General features: G+C 35.6%; 1 protein-coding gene and 1 long non-coding RNA gene across 5 annotated transcripts in view; one reads left to right on the top strand and one right to left on the bottom strand.

The window, feature by feature from the left end:
- CCPG1 (cell cycle progression 1) overlaps positions 1–18,034 on the top strand; it is a 28,302-nt gene that overhangs the window by 6,920 nt on the left and 3,348 nt on the right. For 3 of the 4 annotated variants that reach the window (XM_072870758.1, XM_072870756.1, XM_072870757.1), the window contains exons 3-9: positions 4,286–4,400; positions 5,393–5,472; positions 5,662–5,869; positions 6,909–7,004; positions 10,084–10,338; positions 13,827–13,948; positions 15,005–16,398. In XM_072870758.1, coding sequence (XP_072726859.1) covers positions 4,286–4,400; positions 5,393–5,472; positions 5,662–5,869; positions 6,909–7,004; positions 10,084–10,338; positions 13,827–13,948; positions 15,005–16,398 — 2,270 coding nt within the window. The remainder of the gene's footprint in view (positions 1–4,285; positions 4,401–5,392; positions 5,473–5,661; positions 5,870–6,908; positions 7,005–10,083; positions 10,339–13,826; positions 13,949–15,004; positions 16,399–18,034) is intronic. The other variant, XM_072870759.1, reaches the window with a different exon arrangement.
- On the bottom strand, positions 1,465–12,824 carry LOC140655823 (uncharacterized). The gene is made up of 3 exons (XR_012043877.1): positions 12,638–12,824; positions 3,545–3,644; positions 1,465–1,706 (listed from the first exon to the last, which is right to left on the bottom strand). It is a non-coding gene; the product is annotated as an uncharacterized lncRNA (long non-coding RNA).

Below are 18,034 nucleotides of genomic sequence, written 5' to 3'. Positions count from 1 at the left end.
GCTATATGTAAAGTCACTATTATGTCTGTGTAGCCCTGGTTTAATTTTTGTGTTTGTGTTTCCTATCTTCTCATGTTTCACTAGTTGTATAAAGTGACAATGGCTTTATTAAAACAAAAGTAATTTTAAATTCCTAGTAGAATAAAGCTTGAGACTGTTGTGGTTTAACCCCAGCTGGCAACTAAGCCCCACACAGCTGCTCACTCGCTCCCCTCCGGTGGGATGGGGGAGAGAATCAGAAGGGTAAAAGTGAGAAAACTCGTGGGTTGAGATAAAGACAGTTTAATAGGTAAAGCGAAAGCCATGCACACAAGCAAAGTAAAACAAGGAATTCATTCACTCCTTCCCATGGGCAGGCAGGTGTTCAGCCATCTCCAGGAAAGCAGGGCTCCATCACATGTTAACAGTTACTTGGGAAGACAAACACCATAACTCTGAACGTGCCCCCTTTCTCCTTCTTCCCCCAGCTTTATATGCTGACAATGATGCCATATGGTCTGGAATAGCCCTTTGGTCAGTCGGGGTCAGCTGTCCCAGCTGTGTCCCCTCCCAGGCTCTTGCACACCCCCAGCCTACTCGCTGGTGGGGTGGGGTGAGAAGCAGAAAAGGCCTTGACTCTGTGTAAGCGCTGCTCGGCAGTAACTAAAACATCCCGGTGTTATCAACACTGTTTCCAGCACAAATCCAAAACAGCCCCATACTAGCTACTGTGAAGAAAATTAACTCTACCCCAGCCAAAACCAGCACAGAGACAAAAGAAAAAAAGTGAAGCAATGAAAGGTCTGTTGGGATGGGATTTGTTGTTGCTCAGGTGTCTACAGGTAGGCGTCTGAATCTGATGTTGGTTTCTAAGTTTGCGTTGTATAGATTAAATCAATACAATCAGTGGAGTCTAGAGAATGGTAATTCTTATGCGAAGGCCAACACTTATATTTGATCAAATGACTTGTTGTCTTGACTCTGCTGACTGTACTGATTGTAAAGGTGCCTTCAAGTATTTGCCCAGGTGTAGACACTTGAAGTTAGATAAGATTAATGTTTTATCTTACTTTCCCCTAGCAGTGAACAAGGCAGGCCTAAGTTGCTCAGAAACTCTGAGAGGCGCTACCTATTACCGTGGACTTCCAATATACTTTTCTTCTTTAGTCCTGAGGATTTTTGTATCTCTTCAGGTCTTGGCTGATGTGTGGGTGTAGTATGGGGTTGGGGTTTTTTTTTGTTTGTTTGTTTTGGTTTTGTTAAGTATGTAGTATTGTCTTGTGAACTGAGCAGGTTATTGAGCCAGAATCCTCAGAGCAAATGAGTTAATTATTTTCCTGGAATGACACTTACATATTGGCTGCCTGTATCTTCTTGATGCCTGTCCCAAAACATTTTTAAGGAACAGTACTTGAGATATTTCATTCATAGAAGGAAAATAGGAGATAATAGGAAGAGGTCATGGCTAGTGATCAGCTGTTTCTCCTTCACTGCACACTCCCCTATTTGCAGATTACAATGAATCTGGGTAATTCCAAAGGCAAGTCATTACAAGCTTGTGATTGTACTCAAGTTTTGAAAGCTCAGTTCAGTCTCAAAAGCAAGCGATATGGCTTGTGGCTTATAAATGTTGGGCCATGGTTTCACTTCTGTTGGCAGCAAGTGGTATTTAAGACATGGTTAAAACTTCTTTTCCTTGTTTTGGGTTGGATGACAAGTTGTGAATCCTGTCACCAAAAGAGAAACAGAAAACTCACTCTAGTCACACAGAATCACAGAATCGTATAGGTTGGAAAAGACCTTTAAGATCATCAAGTCCAACTGTAAACCTAATACTACCAAGTCCACCACTACAAGACCAAGTGGGATACAGGAGCGCACATGCTGCTGGACTTTTACAGACTTCTTATAAAAGTGAAAGGATTTAGGAGTTGGCTGCAACAGTTGGGTTACTCAGCTGTGAATTGCAGGCTTTATTATCATACTTGGGATGGTTATTTTACACTGTAACTGAAAATAAATTGTGCAGTCTGAGTAAATTAACATAATACAAGATTATAGGAAGGCAGGGATTTGTCTAGCTAAAGCAAAATAGATTTCTGTGATGTAGAGATTTTCTGTTCCCAGTTATTCTTCCCTGATTAAAAGAAATTAAATCACTCTGGGGTGGGAAAACACTGGTGTTTAAGAGCTCCCATTATTGGCGTTATCCCGGCAAGACAGCTTTAAATCTGAGTGTGAAGAAAGTAGAATGAATGGGATCGCTAGATACCCTTCACACACTTGTTATCCAGGGAAGGGGTGGCATGTGGACTGCTGTATACTTTGGGGAAATGACTTGGATACTTAGGAAAGGGATAGAGCTAAGGATTAGACAAATTTTGAATACTATAGTATTACTTTCTCATGTATTATTGCAACCTGTATTGATGATGACACATCAGAATCAGTTTCTGGATTTGTTTTGCTGTTTACAAAGGCACCAAGTTAAGAGGGGCAAGAAATGGCAATTGGGTAGGTTGTGATTGCAGACCACTGACAGCTGTGTATGCTGAATTTAATACCTGCTTTGAACAGAGAAGTGATGCTGTGTATTGTTGGACTACTCTTAAGAAAGGACTTGCTAATTTTGTATAGGAAAAGGAGCATAATGAGGAGATTATATCCTTTCTCTGCCTCTTTGCTGTTGATGAAATGGAAGGGTGATGGTCTAGCAACAGATGAAGTGAATCGGAGAGTTCAGACATCCACACCAGACTGCACGTGTTTAAAAAAGGATGGCTTACCTTGTACTCAGCTAGCCCAGTTTCTTGGTATTTTAGCTAAAACTTTAATCTTTTTAAAGCTATATTCCTGATGTTTGTCTTGTTGTAGAACTGGGGCAAACTAAATTTTTGTTATTTTCTTCTTCACAACTTAAGAAATGAGAGTAATGTTTCTATTACACTAGAGAACAATAGTTCCATAATAAATCTAGATACCTGTCTATAAAACCCAACCAAGCCAAAAACCCCAAATAATTTTTTATTTTCTTTCCTGAGATTTCGCTCATTTTAATGTTACCTATAATTGAGTGGCAAATTTCCGCAAAACATTTGAGATTAAAATTGTGATACTTTTGAAGCCAAAAAGAAAAAAATACAAAGTATTTGTCAAATTACTAAAGCAGTTAATTTTTGTAGCCTCTTAAAAAGGAACATAACTTTGTAACGTGATTGTAGAATGTATCTTATGCAAGTCTCTTTGAGGTATCTAATCTTCCTGCAGTACCGTCTCCTCTTAAAAACAAAAGCATACATGTTTGCTTGAGTCCTGAAATGAGGCATCTAGGGAAACTGATCTGGAAGTATTACTACTACTGTAATTTCACACCTGCTGTTGCAAAAATAACTATGTTTACAAAAACAGCTCAAGTTATTTATGGATCAGAGTGACTTAGTATTTTTCAGTTATGTTTTGCATGTTTATAGTTTTCTGATAACCTTACTTGTGTTCCATCAGCTCTTTTAAACAAAAATTACAATATGAAGATTAAATATTTAGAGTCGTTAACCATATTGCTTGCCTTTAGTGCCCTGCAGTCTCTGTGCGTTGTTTATCTTCAGTTCCTGTTTTGCTCTGAGGTTGTTGTTCACTGGCAGCTGACTAATAACTAAGGCTTCTTTCTGGATTAAAGACAGAAATCCAATTTAGAGATTGTATAAATACTTGTTTTCCTGGTGTCAGAGATGTACTATTAAAACAGCCATTCAAATTTGCTGACAGGAATTGAGATGGAGTAGAGTTAGACATATTTTTTCCTGGTACTAGTACTTATTAGAGTTCATGGTGGTACTCTTGAAGTTCCATTTTGGGGAGGGTGTGTGTATTTACATACAATACATGGACATGTGTGCAAGTCTAAGATCCCATATTCAAAACTCATTTGACAATCTCCTCTGTTTCTCTAAATTCTATTTAATAAATAGGTCTAATAAAGCTAATAGAAAATAGTTATTTAAAATACTTAGCATAGTTGTTAATTGATGCCTAAATTGCCTTTTTTTTCCCCCCCTAGAATTGTTCTCCTCTGCCTTTTTTCAATCATGGTCATAAGTATTACACACTAACATTTGTTTCCCTCTAGTTAATTACTTGGTATTTTTCTTGCTTTTCTTTGCTTAAAGTCTTCTTCAGTTTTAAAGGTTATTATTCTTCTCTTCTGTTTTTATTATTAATGTTCTGTTTTATTTGTAACACTTTCCTTCTGCTTTACTAGTGGAAACCCCAATAACTGTAATGTTCATTTAAAACTCTTCATCTCCAGGGTTCTGACATAGAGACAGTGACTTCAGAAAATGGAAGCACAAATGATACCCATGAGTTTGTTTCAGAAGAATATGTTTCTTTGCAAGAAGAGGAGCAACCAATTGATTTGCAAGGTAATATATTAAAAGAGGAGCAGTTCCATAAAATAGGTAAATGTCTGTTGTAGCGTTGGCACAAAATTAGTATTTTTAATAGAGTTTGTATACTTTGTAGGCCTCTGTCAAAGTACTTGCTTCATCAGAGTTGTGGAAAATATTCAGTCATCAACTTTATAAAAGTATTTTTTCCAAAAATAGGTGAAATGAGTAGAATGTCTTTCATTTTGTCAATACGTTAGATGTGTTATAGAATAGTATGTGCTGGTGTTGCTGGAAAATAGTTTATAGAAGTGCTATTGATAAAAGAAATTTACTATATTAAACATTCCTTGATAAAGTCATAGATCAAATAAAGAGTAATTTGGAAGGAACCATCAATGCTTTTACACCTAAAAAATAAAATTGTGGCACTGTTAGCATTTCTTGAGTTGGAAGTGTAAGTCTGGTGCATATTAATATAATGAAAATCCTTTCACTTAATTACTAAATTTAATACTTAACTTGTTAATATTGGTATGAGAACACATATGTGACAGGTTCAGTGTGCAGTTGAGTAAATTTGAGCTTGGCCTTGTTTCCAAATTCATAACCTCTCCTTGTAGAAGCAGGACTAGACACTCAAACTCCAATGACTACCTGGAAAATATTTTAGTTATCCTAGCCTACAAATGTACTGTGGCATCAACTTACAGTATAGTGTTGGTTTTTATCTAACTGTGCTTTTCATTTATAGGTTACTTGCATTATGATCAGTATGAGCATTTTAATTTAAGTATCCTCCAAAACATTGTATTACATAATGACAAATTGGATTCTGATGTTCGTTAGAGGGATACTAAAAATGAGATATAGTGTATTTTTAGGAAACCTTCCCTGTTATGCATAGATAATAGAAATCTGTCACAGTTATACATATTTTAATATTATATGGGAGTAGGCGTGATTTGTGGAGTTACTGGTTTTAATCCCATGTTTGTTTGTTTTTTTTCCTCTCTTTATTTATATAGCTCAAGGCACCAATGATGGAGAGATACCAGTGGTAGATAATACTCTCTCTGCTTTTGAGGAAACTCAGACAATTCCAGAGGTAAATTACGTTATGTTATTCAGAAGCTTCTGTAAGCCCCATCTGACAATGCCAAGGAATGTTTTGAAGGCATTAAAATAAAGATACTGATTTTTTCCTTTCTTTAGAGCATTAAGAAGTCTTGCTGTTTTTTTAAATTACTTTATATTGTATGTATCTAAATAATTTTTACATTGTCCATTTCCCTAGGGAAAGAAAGAAAAAATCCCTGATGATGGGTCCTGCATCGGAACTATTAGCGATGATTCTGACATTGTTACACTTGAAGCTCCAAAACCAGAAGAAACTCAAAGTCAGGAGGAAGCTCCAGCTGATGGTGAAGAAGTTCAAAGTTCAGAGGATTTTAACATGGGTTCCTCGTCTAGCAGTCAATATGCGTTTTCCCATCTAGAAACTGGTAAGAGCAATAAATTGCTAAGCAACTGTGTGCAAAAATGTCGCGGGGCGGGGGGAATCTTTGCTTAGGGAACCTTCTTTGTGTGGAGAGGGAAAAAAAATTGGTCTTGTTGAGTACCTGTCCAAGTATTTGTAGTCTCTAGGGCAACTCTAGTTGCCCTAACTCGAAAACTTTGTCCAAATGTATGTCTGCAGTCTTTTTATTTGAAAGCGTTCTCTCCCATTAGGTGTTCGCTATTTTAAATGCAAAGTAAATTTCTAGCATATTTTTGAGAATTAAAATGACTTTTAGTTCACAGAATAATTGTAGGTTTTCTCTTGGCAACTTTTTTGGCTTTTATAGAGTTGGCATAAATAACTAGCAACTGGGAGAGAATTGATTTTATAGAGTTGGCATAAATAACTAGCAACTGGGAGAGAATTGATTTTTGGGGCTATGAGGACTAATAGCAGCATGACTACAAAAACTTTTTGCTTACCTTCATAGCTACATAGAATATATATATATTTTTTAAAATACTCCCAGTACTTGGCAGAAATGCAACACATGATGTTCAGGAGGAAGGATATGAATATTTGGACAATTAAAAACAAACAAACAAACCCAACAAACACAAACTTACTGTTGTGTTAATCTTCTCTAGTTCTCTAGTCTTCCTTTTTAATTCTGTTTGGCTGCTTATTTGTAATCTTTTCTGTTCTGTTTATTCACTATAACACTTTTGTGTTACTGACTTTTACCTTTCAAAGTAAGTTTATTACAAGAGCAGGATTTTTCTTAAAATACTGTTTTATCTTAGGAGTAGAATAAAGCATTGTTAAAGGTTCATGTATCTGTATAGTATCCATTGGAATCAGAAAATGACAGCTTAGTATCTAATTATGACCAGTGATGATTCCTAACAAAGCTGTCACCTTCTTTAAGTCTTCTGGATGACTTGACTTAATTTTTAATTTAAAATCTAGTTGACTTTCTTTTTTCTTTTAGGGCTGAGCTCTAAAAATGTTTTTTTTTCCCCCCATGTTTTTGTACACAAAAGTCAGTTGGCTGGAGAAGCTGAGGAAGATTCCCGATTGTGTAAGGGGATGGGGAAATGAGGTGAAAGAGCATGTGTCTCGCAGTCTTCCTTTCCAAGGTGGTGTGATTAAATTTGATCAGCTTGTGTAAAGCTGATTGCTTATGGCTTGCATGGAATGTTCTTAAAATTATCAGTAGCAATCTGACTTGATCTTATAGTAGTGATATTCCAACAGATGCTGAAAGCCAGTCCTCACTGAAGAATTTGGCTAAGCTGTCAGTGTTTTATTTGCTTTTTTGAAAGATGTTAAAACTTACATGTAAATTTGGAATGGGCATCAGTAAGCTTTGTAATACATTTTAATACATATGCTTGACCGTTTAAATGAATGGTTCTTGTTGGATTCCAAATCTGTGTGTGACTGGCAAAAAGAATTTCTTCCTTCTAACTTAAGCTGATTTCAGCATGGTCTTTAGTGCTGTGCATTTGATTGACTTAAGTATTATAGAAAATGTCTGGACTACTTTTGCATTTATTTTAAATGCCAAAGTTTTAGCAGTCAAAATTTTCATGCCACTTTTTGGCAATGGAAATCTTTGCCATCCACTTCTTGTTGAGTTTTCTATTATGTTGGAAAAGGATAAGCGTCAGATTTTCCTAATGTAGATACTAAAATGTTCTACAAGGATTTTCTGCCACTTTTACTTGCAAACCAATTCCTGTTTTAGGCTGTCTTCACCATGCAAACAGAAATGTTTTAATACTGCTTCATGAATGAAGTTAACTAGCAGAAGCACTCATATACTGAAATAAACTGCATCTAGGCTTGAGATGTGTCTGTGCAGAAACGTCAAAGAAAATCACATTAACTGGCATTGTTACCTCATCTGGTTTCTAGTGTAGGTCTGACACTTCAAAATCATAGCAGAAGCTAGAATTTTGGACTGCTCCTGTGGTCACACTTTGTTTCATTTATACTCCTTTTCATCCTGTGAATGTTAGAGTACAGCTTTGTACTGAATTCTTAGAGCAGCTGTAAGCCAATGTCATTCTTGTCTGAAAGTGTAATGCTGTTGACAACTTGCCAATAAGTGCTTATGAATGGCTCTGAGTGTCTTACAGCTTTTTCTCTTTGCTTTCTGATTGTCTGTTTTTTTTTTTTTTTCCCTTTCCTGTACTTTGCTGTCCAGTGTATATCAAAGAATTTCCCATTTGGCTAGAAGCAGCTTGTTCCTTAACCACTTTTGTATTCCATACGTCTAAGCTTGCTGGTTGTTGAAAAAACTCTAAAAAAACCAAACAAGCAGCAGTAACACCTGTCTTAATAAGTATGTCCTGTATAATCCTTTATAATGTCTGACCTCTGCGTTCTAGTAAAAATACCTCTCTCCTGACTCATTTCTGAATGCTTGTCTTTATTGTCCAGGATTGAGGAATTATGCATCTGCTTAAATGACTGATTCTAAAATAGTGTCTTTTTCTGCCAAGCTATATAAATTCATTTAAGAATCTGCATGTCAAGTAGCTGTTTAAGCGATTTGTCTTTATTGCAATGCCTGCTTGGTCAGTCTGGTTTGACTAATTGACTAAAATGGATTTTTTTTTTTTTTTAGTAAGAGGGTATCTTTTGTTATCTGACCTGTTGCTTGTCCATGGTATCAGAAATTAAACATGTATTCCAGATACTAACTGGTAATCTTTTCTGGGGTTGATGCAATCACTTCTATGAAGTTGGAATTTATTTTCAGTGAAGAATCTTAACTGGTAATGCTTTTTATAGGTAATGGCTTGGCGTTCTTGTCTATTCAGTGATGTGTGCATGGCTTTGCTCAAACAAATGATTTTCAGTTGTGAAATGTTCAAGGACAGTAACTCTGTATTTATATTTTTACATTTGAGTGATGATCTCTGATATGAGAATGAACAGCCTTATTTCTAGAAGGGGCATTAGCATTGTGTAATTGTGGGCATCAAATTTAGGACTATCTGAGCAGGAGCACTTTGTTATGTGCTGGAGGCTTCGTAGATCACATTGAATCTATTTCAGGCATATGAATTAGCTACATGAACATAGATATTTGAAAGCTTCTTTTTCACCCTGCTACTGCTTCCCCTTGATATTTGCCTTACACTTGAAAATGATGCTTTCAAAGGAGGGAGATTAAATAATCATTACTTATATACTGGATTATATAAATTTATTTACAGTACATGCAGCAAGCATTTGTACTAGTAATAGGAACAAACAATTACAGCTCTGTTGTTATTTCCCAGTTAGAATATGTGGCTTTTGGGCCATAGGAACGTGAACATACAAATGGTATGACAAATACCATTTTACAGAAATGCTATAAAACATTTCTTTTTTTATGGTTAGAATTTGTTCTTATCTCAAATCTTGGCCAATTCAATCTTCCAAAACACCAGTCAAGTAATAGAAGCGTTTTGGATTCAGAGTGTTAGGGAGGGACAAACACAGAAGCACCCGAGTGGTTCTTTTCCTGTGCAGTAGTGGTTGAAAATGGCTTTTGGCTTTTTTGAAAGGTGGGTAAAGATGTTAATAGGTAGTATATGGTAGATATTAAAAGTAAACAAAATTACATATTTAAATAAATTTGCAATGCAAAGCTTTGTTTGGATATTTATAATACCTACATTAATGGAACTTTAATGGAATTTTGACTGCAGCTGCATGTAGATCACAGAATGAAGTTTTTTGAGATGATACAATAAAACCATGTCTGTCTTTTAGGAGGCTTTCTTTTAAGAAGGCTTTCTGTTGCTCTTTTGTTATTAAATAGTTCAGTCTCAGTATCTGTAAGAGAAGGAAAACTGAATTCTTAACCTTTCTACTTGATTAGAATTTGCAGAGGCAGTACATATATAGGTGCTTTAAGAGGCAGGATTGTCTGAAAGAAACACTTTCTAATGAGTGAATGATAAGGTATGGGGAAGTGCCATACAGTTTTTTGCTGATGATTTTTTGATTTTCTATATTTTCCTTTTAAAAAATTAATTCTTAACTTTGGAGATCAAGCATTAACTGTCACATTGAGAATTTTTATTTTGTTTTATTAATGTTCTCTAAGATAAATGCCAAACACATTTTGCATAAATATGATGGATTTTGGTACTCAAATTGATTTTTAAAGCAACAATTAGTGCATTTTAAAGACTGTTCTATGTTGGTTTTCAGTTTTTTCGTCTCAGGCTAGCAATGATGAATCAAGTAGTGATGAAACTAGCAATCAGTCCAGTCCCACAGTGCGAAAACGTCGGGCTAAGAAGAGGCTGATCTCCAGCTCCGAGGCTGAGGGTGGGTCCCCTGCTGAAATGGAGTCTGAACCTCCCAGAGAAGAGCAGCATAAACGCCAGTTCAGTAGTGGCCTTAACAGATGTATCATACTAGCTTTGGTGATTGCAATCAGCATGGGCTTTGGACACTTCTATGGTGAGTTTATAGAAAACAAAATACATAGTATCAACACCTTACGTAACAAATGCCATTTTTGGGTGACTGATTTTTTTTCTTGTTCTCTGCTAACAATCTAAACCTAAAAATGAGAAAAAGCAACTGCTAATGTATGGATAATGTAGGGAGGCCCTTCAGCGGTGCAATTGTATTCAATATACGCTACTTTAAAATTAAAGTAAATAAAAAGAAATTAATTTTTGGTTGCCCTTCCAGATAGAAATTTCTTGTTCTTCTCGTAATGCAGTGTGTACCCTTCATTTTTCACATCTTTTCTTTTGAAATAAATTTGTGGTAGTGCTTATCATTCCTAACAGCTTTCACAGAGTTATTTCAGGCTTTTGTCCCATATGTACTCATCTGCTAAATGTAAGAGCAAGGCATGTTTTTTACAGGAGTTCATAGTATCAATATTTTTCTCTCTCCAGTGGAGAAAAATACACTGTAGTTGTCCTTGCAATTCCAAAGTAGTTTACGGAATCCAGGATAGCAGCAATTTTTCTGTGTTCAGTGCATTGCCTAAAGTTAAGCATGACACAGATTGTTACTACGTTTAACAAAATAGAAAAACTCATTACAGATCTAAATCTACGTAGTGCAATCCTGATTTTCTAAGATACGTGTGTTATGATAAAAATGATAGTGCATTTATTTTTAATAGTAATTTTTTCTAAGTAGTTTTATATGAAAATGTGTCTTTATAAGACGACTTGTGATTCCATTTGAGACTGGAATTATGATTCTAATTGGATTTGATTTTGACTAATTGTTAGGGGTCTAAATTTTGACATTTATTTTGAGATTTATACTAGTTTTCACTCGACCCTGATTTTTTTTTTTGTTCTTAGGTAAACCTGAAGGTAAGAGTCATGAGTGATGTATTGTGGATGTTGTGCTTGCATTCAGATTACCTTTTTCAGTTGTGCGTATGTGTACACACACATCCATGTATGTATGTATGCATACTTACATGTAAAAAAAAAAAATCAAGTCTTAAGAATTACTAGTGTATGTGGGATTATAGGAATGACTAATCCAGTCATGTAAAATACTTTTTATTTAGCAGCTGCAGCTAGTAGTAGCTGGTGTAAAAACTGATTGATTGTATTGTTGGTGTGCTAGAAGCCGAGAGGAGCACAATGGCTAGACCATTCTTTGATAGTGCTTTGTGGTGGTAACTTGAGGTTTCAATTCCGTTAATCATTTTACTGTGTTTAAATTGGGGTTAATGATAAATACTGTCCTTTTAAAGAACTTTGAGATCTATGGATGAGAAATAGATCTTGGAAATGTACTCAGGTTAGTATCTTTATTAAGGGATTCACTTTGACTTGTTCATTCATTGAATCTATACTTCTAAATAAAAATTGTCATCACTGATGACAGTGCTGACAGCATTCTCAGCAGAAAGGAGGCAACTCCGTGTGGCTTTAGTTTTTGCTTCTTCAAATATAAGTTCTTCATGGTTATGTGCTAACTAATCTTTCTACCACTAGAAAGGAAATAAAACCCTGCTTTCCATCTTCCTGTTTTTTGTTTGGTGGTTTTTGTTTTTTTTTTTTTTTTTAAAACACAAACTTGCAAAGAGAAATCCATCTCCCTAGAGGACTACTTTGCATTTCCATGATTCAACTTGGAATGAATGTTTTCCACAGCAGTCTTTTAATGCTAGGTTAATTGTCATGTAAGAAGATTGGAAAGGGTTACTTTTATGAAATTACTTTTTTTTCATTTTGGGTCAGTATCAGGATAGTGTTTTCCCTTTAGCTGGAGCTCCAGGACCCCTTTAAGACTTCCAAAGATGTGGAAAGCAACTAGGATTAGGTTTTAATCAATAACTGTATCCTAAATGGTATTAAACTGAGTTTGCTGGCTTTATGATGCTCTAGGAAGGAGATCTGAAAGAGGGCAAGCTTTCCAGGAAAATAGGTAACTGGAAAAGCTGAAGCTAGGAAGCCCTTGCCAGAAGAGTGTCTCCTTACGGACATTCAGTTATTTAATTTTTTTCTTTAACCAGAATCTGAGAAAGGGAATATTGCTGTAATGCTAGGGATTTGGATAGATTACTTAAAGAATCTGAAGGATACTGTGACTTAGAGTACCAGCTGGAAACACAAACCAATTAGTGAGGAATGGTGCCTCATTATGTGCATTTTTAGTGTCTTTGCTACCCTTTCTGTGTTGCTAAATGTCACTTTTGCTTACTGTATCTAAATTATGATTCTTGATAAGGAGAGAAACAGTTTAAGTGTTTTTCTGTAATTCAGGTTCCTCTTACCATGAACCCTTTACACTAAGTGGTGATTTTTCTGAGGCAGTCTTTCAGATTCTTAGGATCAGCGGACTTCTTCAAAAGTATCTATAAAACAAATATGAAAAACAAATTTATTGTCAGTATACTTAAATTCACTTATGCAAGGATCTATGCTTCCAATAAGTGTTCATTAGGACTCTGCAAACTTAAAATCATTGCTGTAAAAACGTTGCTTTCCCTTAGCTGAATTGAACTGTTGAGGTTCAACTTAGTTTAATACAGCATTGTCTGTTGTTAAGTTCATACTTGACAATACGTTAAATAGAAATTAAGAGAGCACAAAAAAATCCTCAGTATAATGGTATTTATAGAATTTCTTCTCTTTACTAATACACCCCCCCCCCCCCTTCCCTTTAAATACAGAAATAGAACTCTGCATATGCTGCATTGGTTTTGGAGGATTTACAGAACATGTGTATAGGTAGGGAAGTACCAGTAAAGAAGTTTTACTTGATGGAAAAAATTGGTGGCTAGTACAATGAAGATTGATTTCCCCCCCCCCCCCCCCCCGAAAAATAGTGTGTGTCAGCCTTTGTCTGATAATTGAAAGATAGGGTATTTGCTTACTCTTCAGCCTTCACTCATGGATAAGAATGACAAGATAGGGCCTGCAAATACTTGCTGCTTTGTGAGCAGTATGTGATAATTGTGTTTCTGCATGAAAATTTAAATATTGTGTTAAGATCCTCTTATTCTTGTAACTTTACTTAACAGTAAAAGTTGTAGTTCTGAAATAGAAAATGCATGGACTAATGGTCTCCCTTTTATCCTGATTGGCTTGCATGTTACTAAAAAAATGACAAAAAAAAAATCACATATCCTTTCCTGCATAACTTTCGTTGTTTCGTATCTAACTTATTTCTATGTAGTGTTCTGAAATTCCTTCATTTGTTATCATCAAATAAAAGCGAATTTTTGGGTCTGTTTGAGAAGTTGTTTATCATTGGAAGAAACAGAATCAGTATGCAACGATCTGGTTTTATAATCTTTATTTTGTTACAGCTAAACAGGTACTAGTAAGCACTAGGCAGAAATTGCAAGGTAAGAATGCTTTTGAATTTGCAGAGAAAATGAAGATGATGTTTAGGTTCATCTGTTCCTCTAACTACTTAATGTAAGTCAGACTATCAAAAGAAAGTTGTTCTCTTTGTAGGTACAATACAGATCCAGAAACGTCAGCAGCTGGTGACAAAGACACGTGAATTAAAGGATATGAAAGATGACCTTTACCAGTGCCAACAAGAGCAAGGAGATAAAGTGCCTCATAAAGTGGGGGTAGGTATGAGTTTAGCTGGAAGTCATTGGGTTTTTCTGTCATTACGTGTGTAACTTACACAAAGTGAAATTAATTTATCACACAAATCCATTACATTTTTTTCTTTAGTAAGTTATTTCTGAGAGTGCCATTTTTCTTTCCCCTGAATTCTTGACAAAGATTTTGTATTTTGATCAGGTTTGTTATTGGCATGTGTTTAAACATACTGGTTTTTATGTATGTAGCGTAGGAGTTATCTGGACACAGAGACTGTCTCTTTCCCTATGACAATGCCAGGTTGTCGTTAATGAAGACAGCTGAAGTAGAACATGCTGGTAAAAACCTATTACTGGTTGAACCTACAGGTTTTGTGAATTTGCTTTCTAAATTGTCAATGGTTATTAATTTTTTAAATACTTAACCTGTATGTTTAGTTTTTTGCTGTTAGATCATTCAGAGAGATGATTAGGGAGTGCTTTGTGTGTGCATGTCTTTTTTTTTAAGTTTTCTTTCATGTTGCTGATAGCAGCATTTATACACAATTCAATAGGTTTAGTTTTAGAGTTTGTCAAGGATGCTAAGAGACTGGGGAGATCCTTTTGTTTTAGGATATGGTTACATGAACACATATTTTCAGCAGCAAATTTGGTTCAAAATCAGTTCCTGATTTTCTGCCCCAACTGTTGAATGCCCTTGCTTCTGCTAATGTATTTGGTTTTGTAATCTGTAAACCCAGTTTGCTGAACATAAATCAACAGCAAACACGCACATTTTCATTTCCTTTTAAGATGGATCAATTCATGTACCCAGTTTGCTATCCTTCAGCTAGTTAAAGCAATACAAGCAAGGGGTGATGACCTCTGGTTGGAAGGGGGAGCCTCTCACATGTCTTTGTTGCCAAGAAAGTGTCTGTGTGTGTATCTGAGATAAACAAACTAGCTCTATTTTTGCATCTTGCTGCAACATGTGTTGCTGTATCCAAAATGATAAGTAAACTCTGGGGTCCCTTGGTCTTTCTAGCTGAAATTGTAACAATTCTAATTGTAGTATTTTTGCTTGTTTTCTTTTTGTTTTAGTCACTCAAGGGAGATCTTGCCACGTGTTTGACCTCTACTGAGGTGGAGAAGAAATCCTTTGAATCTCAAAAAAAAAGTCTTGCTGCAGAAAATCAACACTTAAGAGAATCTCTAGAGAAGGAAGAAAAAGCTTTGGCCTCACTTCAGGAAGAATTAAGGAAGCTAAGACAACAAATTAGAAACTTGGAAGATAAAGGTACTAGCACTGAGTCTATTGTAATGGAAAATCAGAAACTAAGGGAACATTTGGAAGAGGAAAAGCAAAGAAACCACAACTTTCTTAGGCAAAAGGAAACACTCTTTGCAGAGGCACAGATGTTAAGGAGAGAACTGGACAAAGAACGTCATGTTACAGAAGCTCTGAAAAAAGAACTGGAACAGTTAAGTTCTCGTCAAACACCTGACAATACTGATGATGATACATTAAGAGAAAATCAAGAAATAGAAACTCTGCGAGGAAGACTAGTAGAACTAGAAAAAAAGCTAAACTTTGAGCAACAGCGCTCTGACTTATGGGAGAAGCTGTATGTTGAAGCGAAAGACCAAACTGAAAAACAAGAAATGAGTGAAAAGGGACAAAAGAAAGGTAAAGGGCAAAGTAAGACTAAAAAGAAATCAAAGGAATCATTTTTTGGTTCAGTTAAAGAAACTTTTGATGCTATGAAAAATTCCACGAAAGAGTTTGTAAGACACCATAAGGAAAAGATTAAGCAGGCTAAAGAAGCAGTGAAAGAAAATCTGAAAAAATTCTCTGATTCTGTAAAGTCTACATTCAGACACTTCAAAGATACCACAAAAAACATCTTTGATGAAAAGAAGTCAAATGATAAAAGACACGAGGCAAACAAGAAAGCTCGAACTTTTTACCGAGAACATAACTCTTACGAGAATCTGAAGCACATGCATTACAGGGGACCCAACATGCCAAAAGAGTTCAAAGATGGAAGAAAACATCAGTTTACAACATTTGAAAAAGATCTGGATTCACAGAAATGTCTCAATGATCCTTTGTGTAATAGAAAACATCCGTTTGTCCTAAAGGGCTGCTCTGGTATTTTTGAATGTGCTCATCAAGAATTCATTAGTCTCTTTAACAGAGTATCAGATCCTATCAGGGTGGATGAATTTAATCGGCTAATGAAAAAGTATTTGCAACAAGTTGTACATAACTTTCATCACTGGAGAGAACTAGAAAATTTCATCAATAAGTTTTTTCATAATGGATTATTTATACATGACCAGATGCTGTTCACTGATTTTGTTAATGATGTCAAGGATTACCTAGAAGATATGAAGGAATACCAAAATAATAATGAAAAGGTTTTTGAGGATTTGGACAAATACATCTACAGATACTACTTTCATTATGATAATTTACCCCAATATGGACCCAGGTTTGTTTCCATGTTTCCTGAACTTGTTAACACAGTGAAGTAGTCTTTGTAAAGACAACTAGCATCCTTGTTCTAATGGGTGGTCTTCTAGCATATATGTATACGTGTATATACATATATCCACGCTAGAAGACTTTCTGAAGGACTCAATGGAAATACTAGATTGTGCTATATAAAGTGGATCTGTAGTACCTTATATATAAATTTTGTGTGTGTGATGTTAGTTTGGGACGCACTACAGATCCACTGTACATAGGACAATCTAATATTTCTACTGAGTTCTTCAGAAAATTGTGTAACTGCAAGTAGGATTACTTTAGACTGAACAGCTGTGATGGCCTATCTGATGGAATGAATAACTAGCTCAGAAGCAGCATTAACTAGGACTTCCTTGTTGTCCTTCCCTGAATGAGAAGGTTGTTGGATATATTTGAGCAGTCTCAAAGTCCTGTTCTGGCAGGTATATTCCCTGCTGGCTTTTCAGGAATTTCACTACTCTCTTGTAGCTTAGTATAATACTGAGTTAGTCTATATGCCCAGAGCAGAGCTACTCAAATGGTAAGCTTCAGTTCAGATCCTGACCCTGACTACATTTTGTTCAGACTTGCTTACAGAGGTCCTTGGCATGAATTGTTTCCTACTTTACTTCCCTGTATCTAATGGTATTCTCGGGGCTTCTACAGAGCGGTTCTGGTATGCTGCCTGGCTGGCCCAATGGAGCTAGATATGGTGGACTGTTTCTACTGGATAGGCTTTGGTGAAAGAAAACTAAGCAAGCAGCCTTAATATATTGTGTGGAACTTGCTCTTTCTGGAACACTTATGTATATATTTTATGTGGCGTTTAATATCATTGCTATTACAAAATTGGCTATATAGTCTCTTGTACTAATGTTTATTCTGATCAGGTAAGAAAAAATGTGATATATTAACTAATATATAATACACAAGAAGTTGTCCTTGTAGAACTTTTCCCTGTGCTGGTATTCAGTGGAAACCATATTTAGTATTTAGATCAAGGTGCATTTCTTCAATCAGGTTTGTCTTTTGGACTTGTATTGCTTATTATTTCATGTGTTTTATTGCGGCAGGAAGTCTGAATACTTAACTACTTTGGGGTTACTAAATCTTATATGAGGTAGTACTTTCTCTTATTAAAAGCTGAACCATGAGGACAATGCTTCTATTATCAGCTACCAGGTAGCTTTTTTAATGTGTAGTTTTGGCAAACAATTGATACGAGTTTTATGTTTTTATTTATAGTCCAAGTACTTCTTACTAATTTATTATTAAAATGAACTTTTATTTTTAATTAATTTAAATACTTAATTTTTTAGTACTTTAATTCAATTTGCAGAAAAACAGAATTTCAAATTCATTTACTGGTAGTATTATACAGAAGTTTGTATGATACCGAGGATGAAAATAGCCTTAAGTCAGCTTAGCGGAAGGCTAGAGATGCTAGTCATGTGGTAACAGCATGTAGTATAATGGGACTGTTTGCATCAAAAACTGCAACAGGTGAGCAACAGTGTTTTGTCAGTGCCCCCTCTCTGTATAAACGTACTTACTGTACATGACAACCTCTGAAGTGCCTATGTTTACACAAAGCGTGTTTTCCTAAGGGACTGTAAAGT

This window comes from Ciconia boyciana, chromosome 8, assembly GCF_034638445.1.
Source record: "Ciconia boyciana chromosome 8, ASM3463844v1, whole genome shotgun sequence".
NCBI lineage: Eukaryota > Metazoa > Chordata > Aves > Ciconiiformes > Ciconiidae > Ciconia > Ciconia boyciana.
Note: the sequence above shows the minus strand (reverse complement) of the source record. Positions and strands in the feature narration are given on the sequence as shown.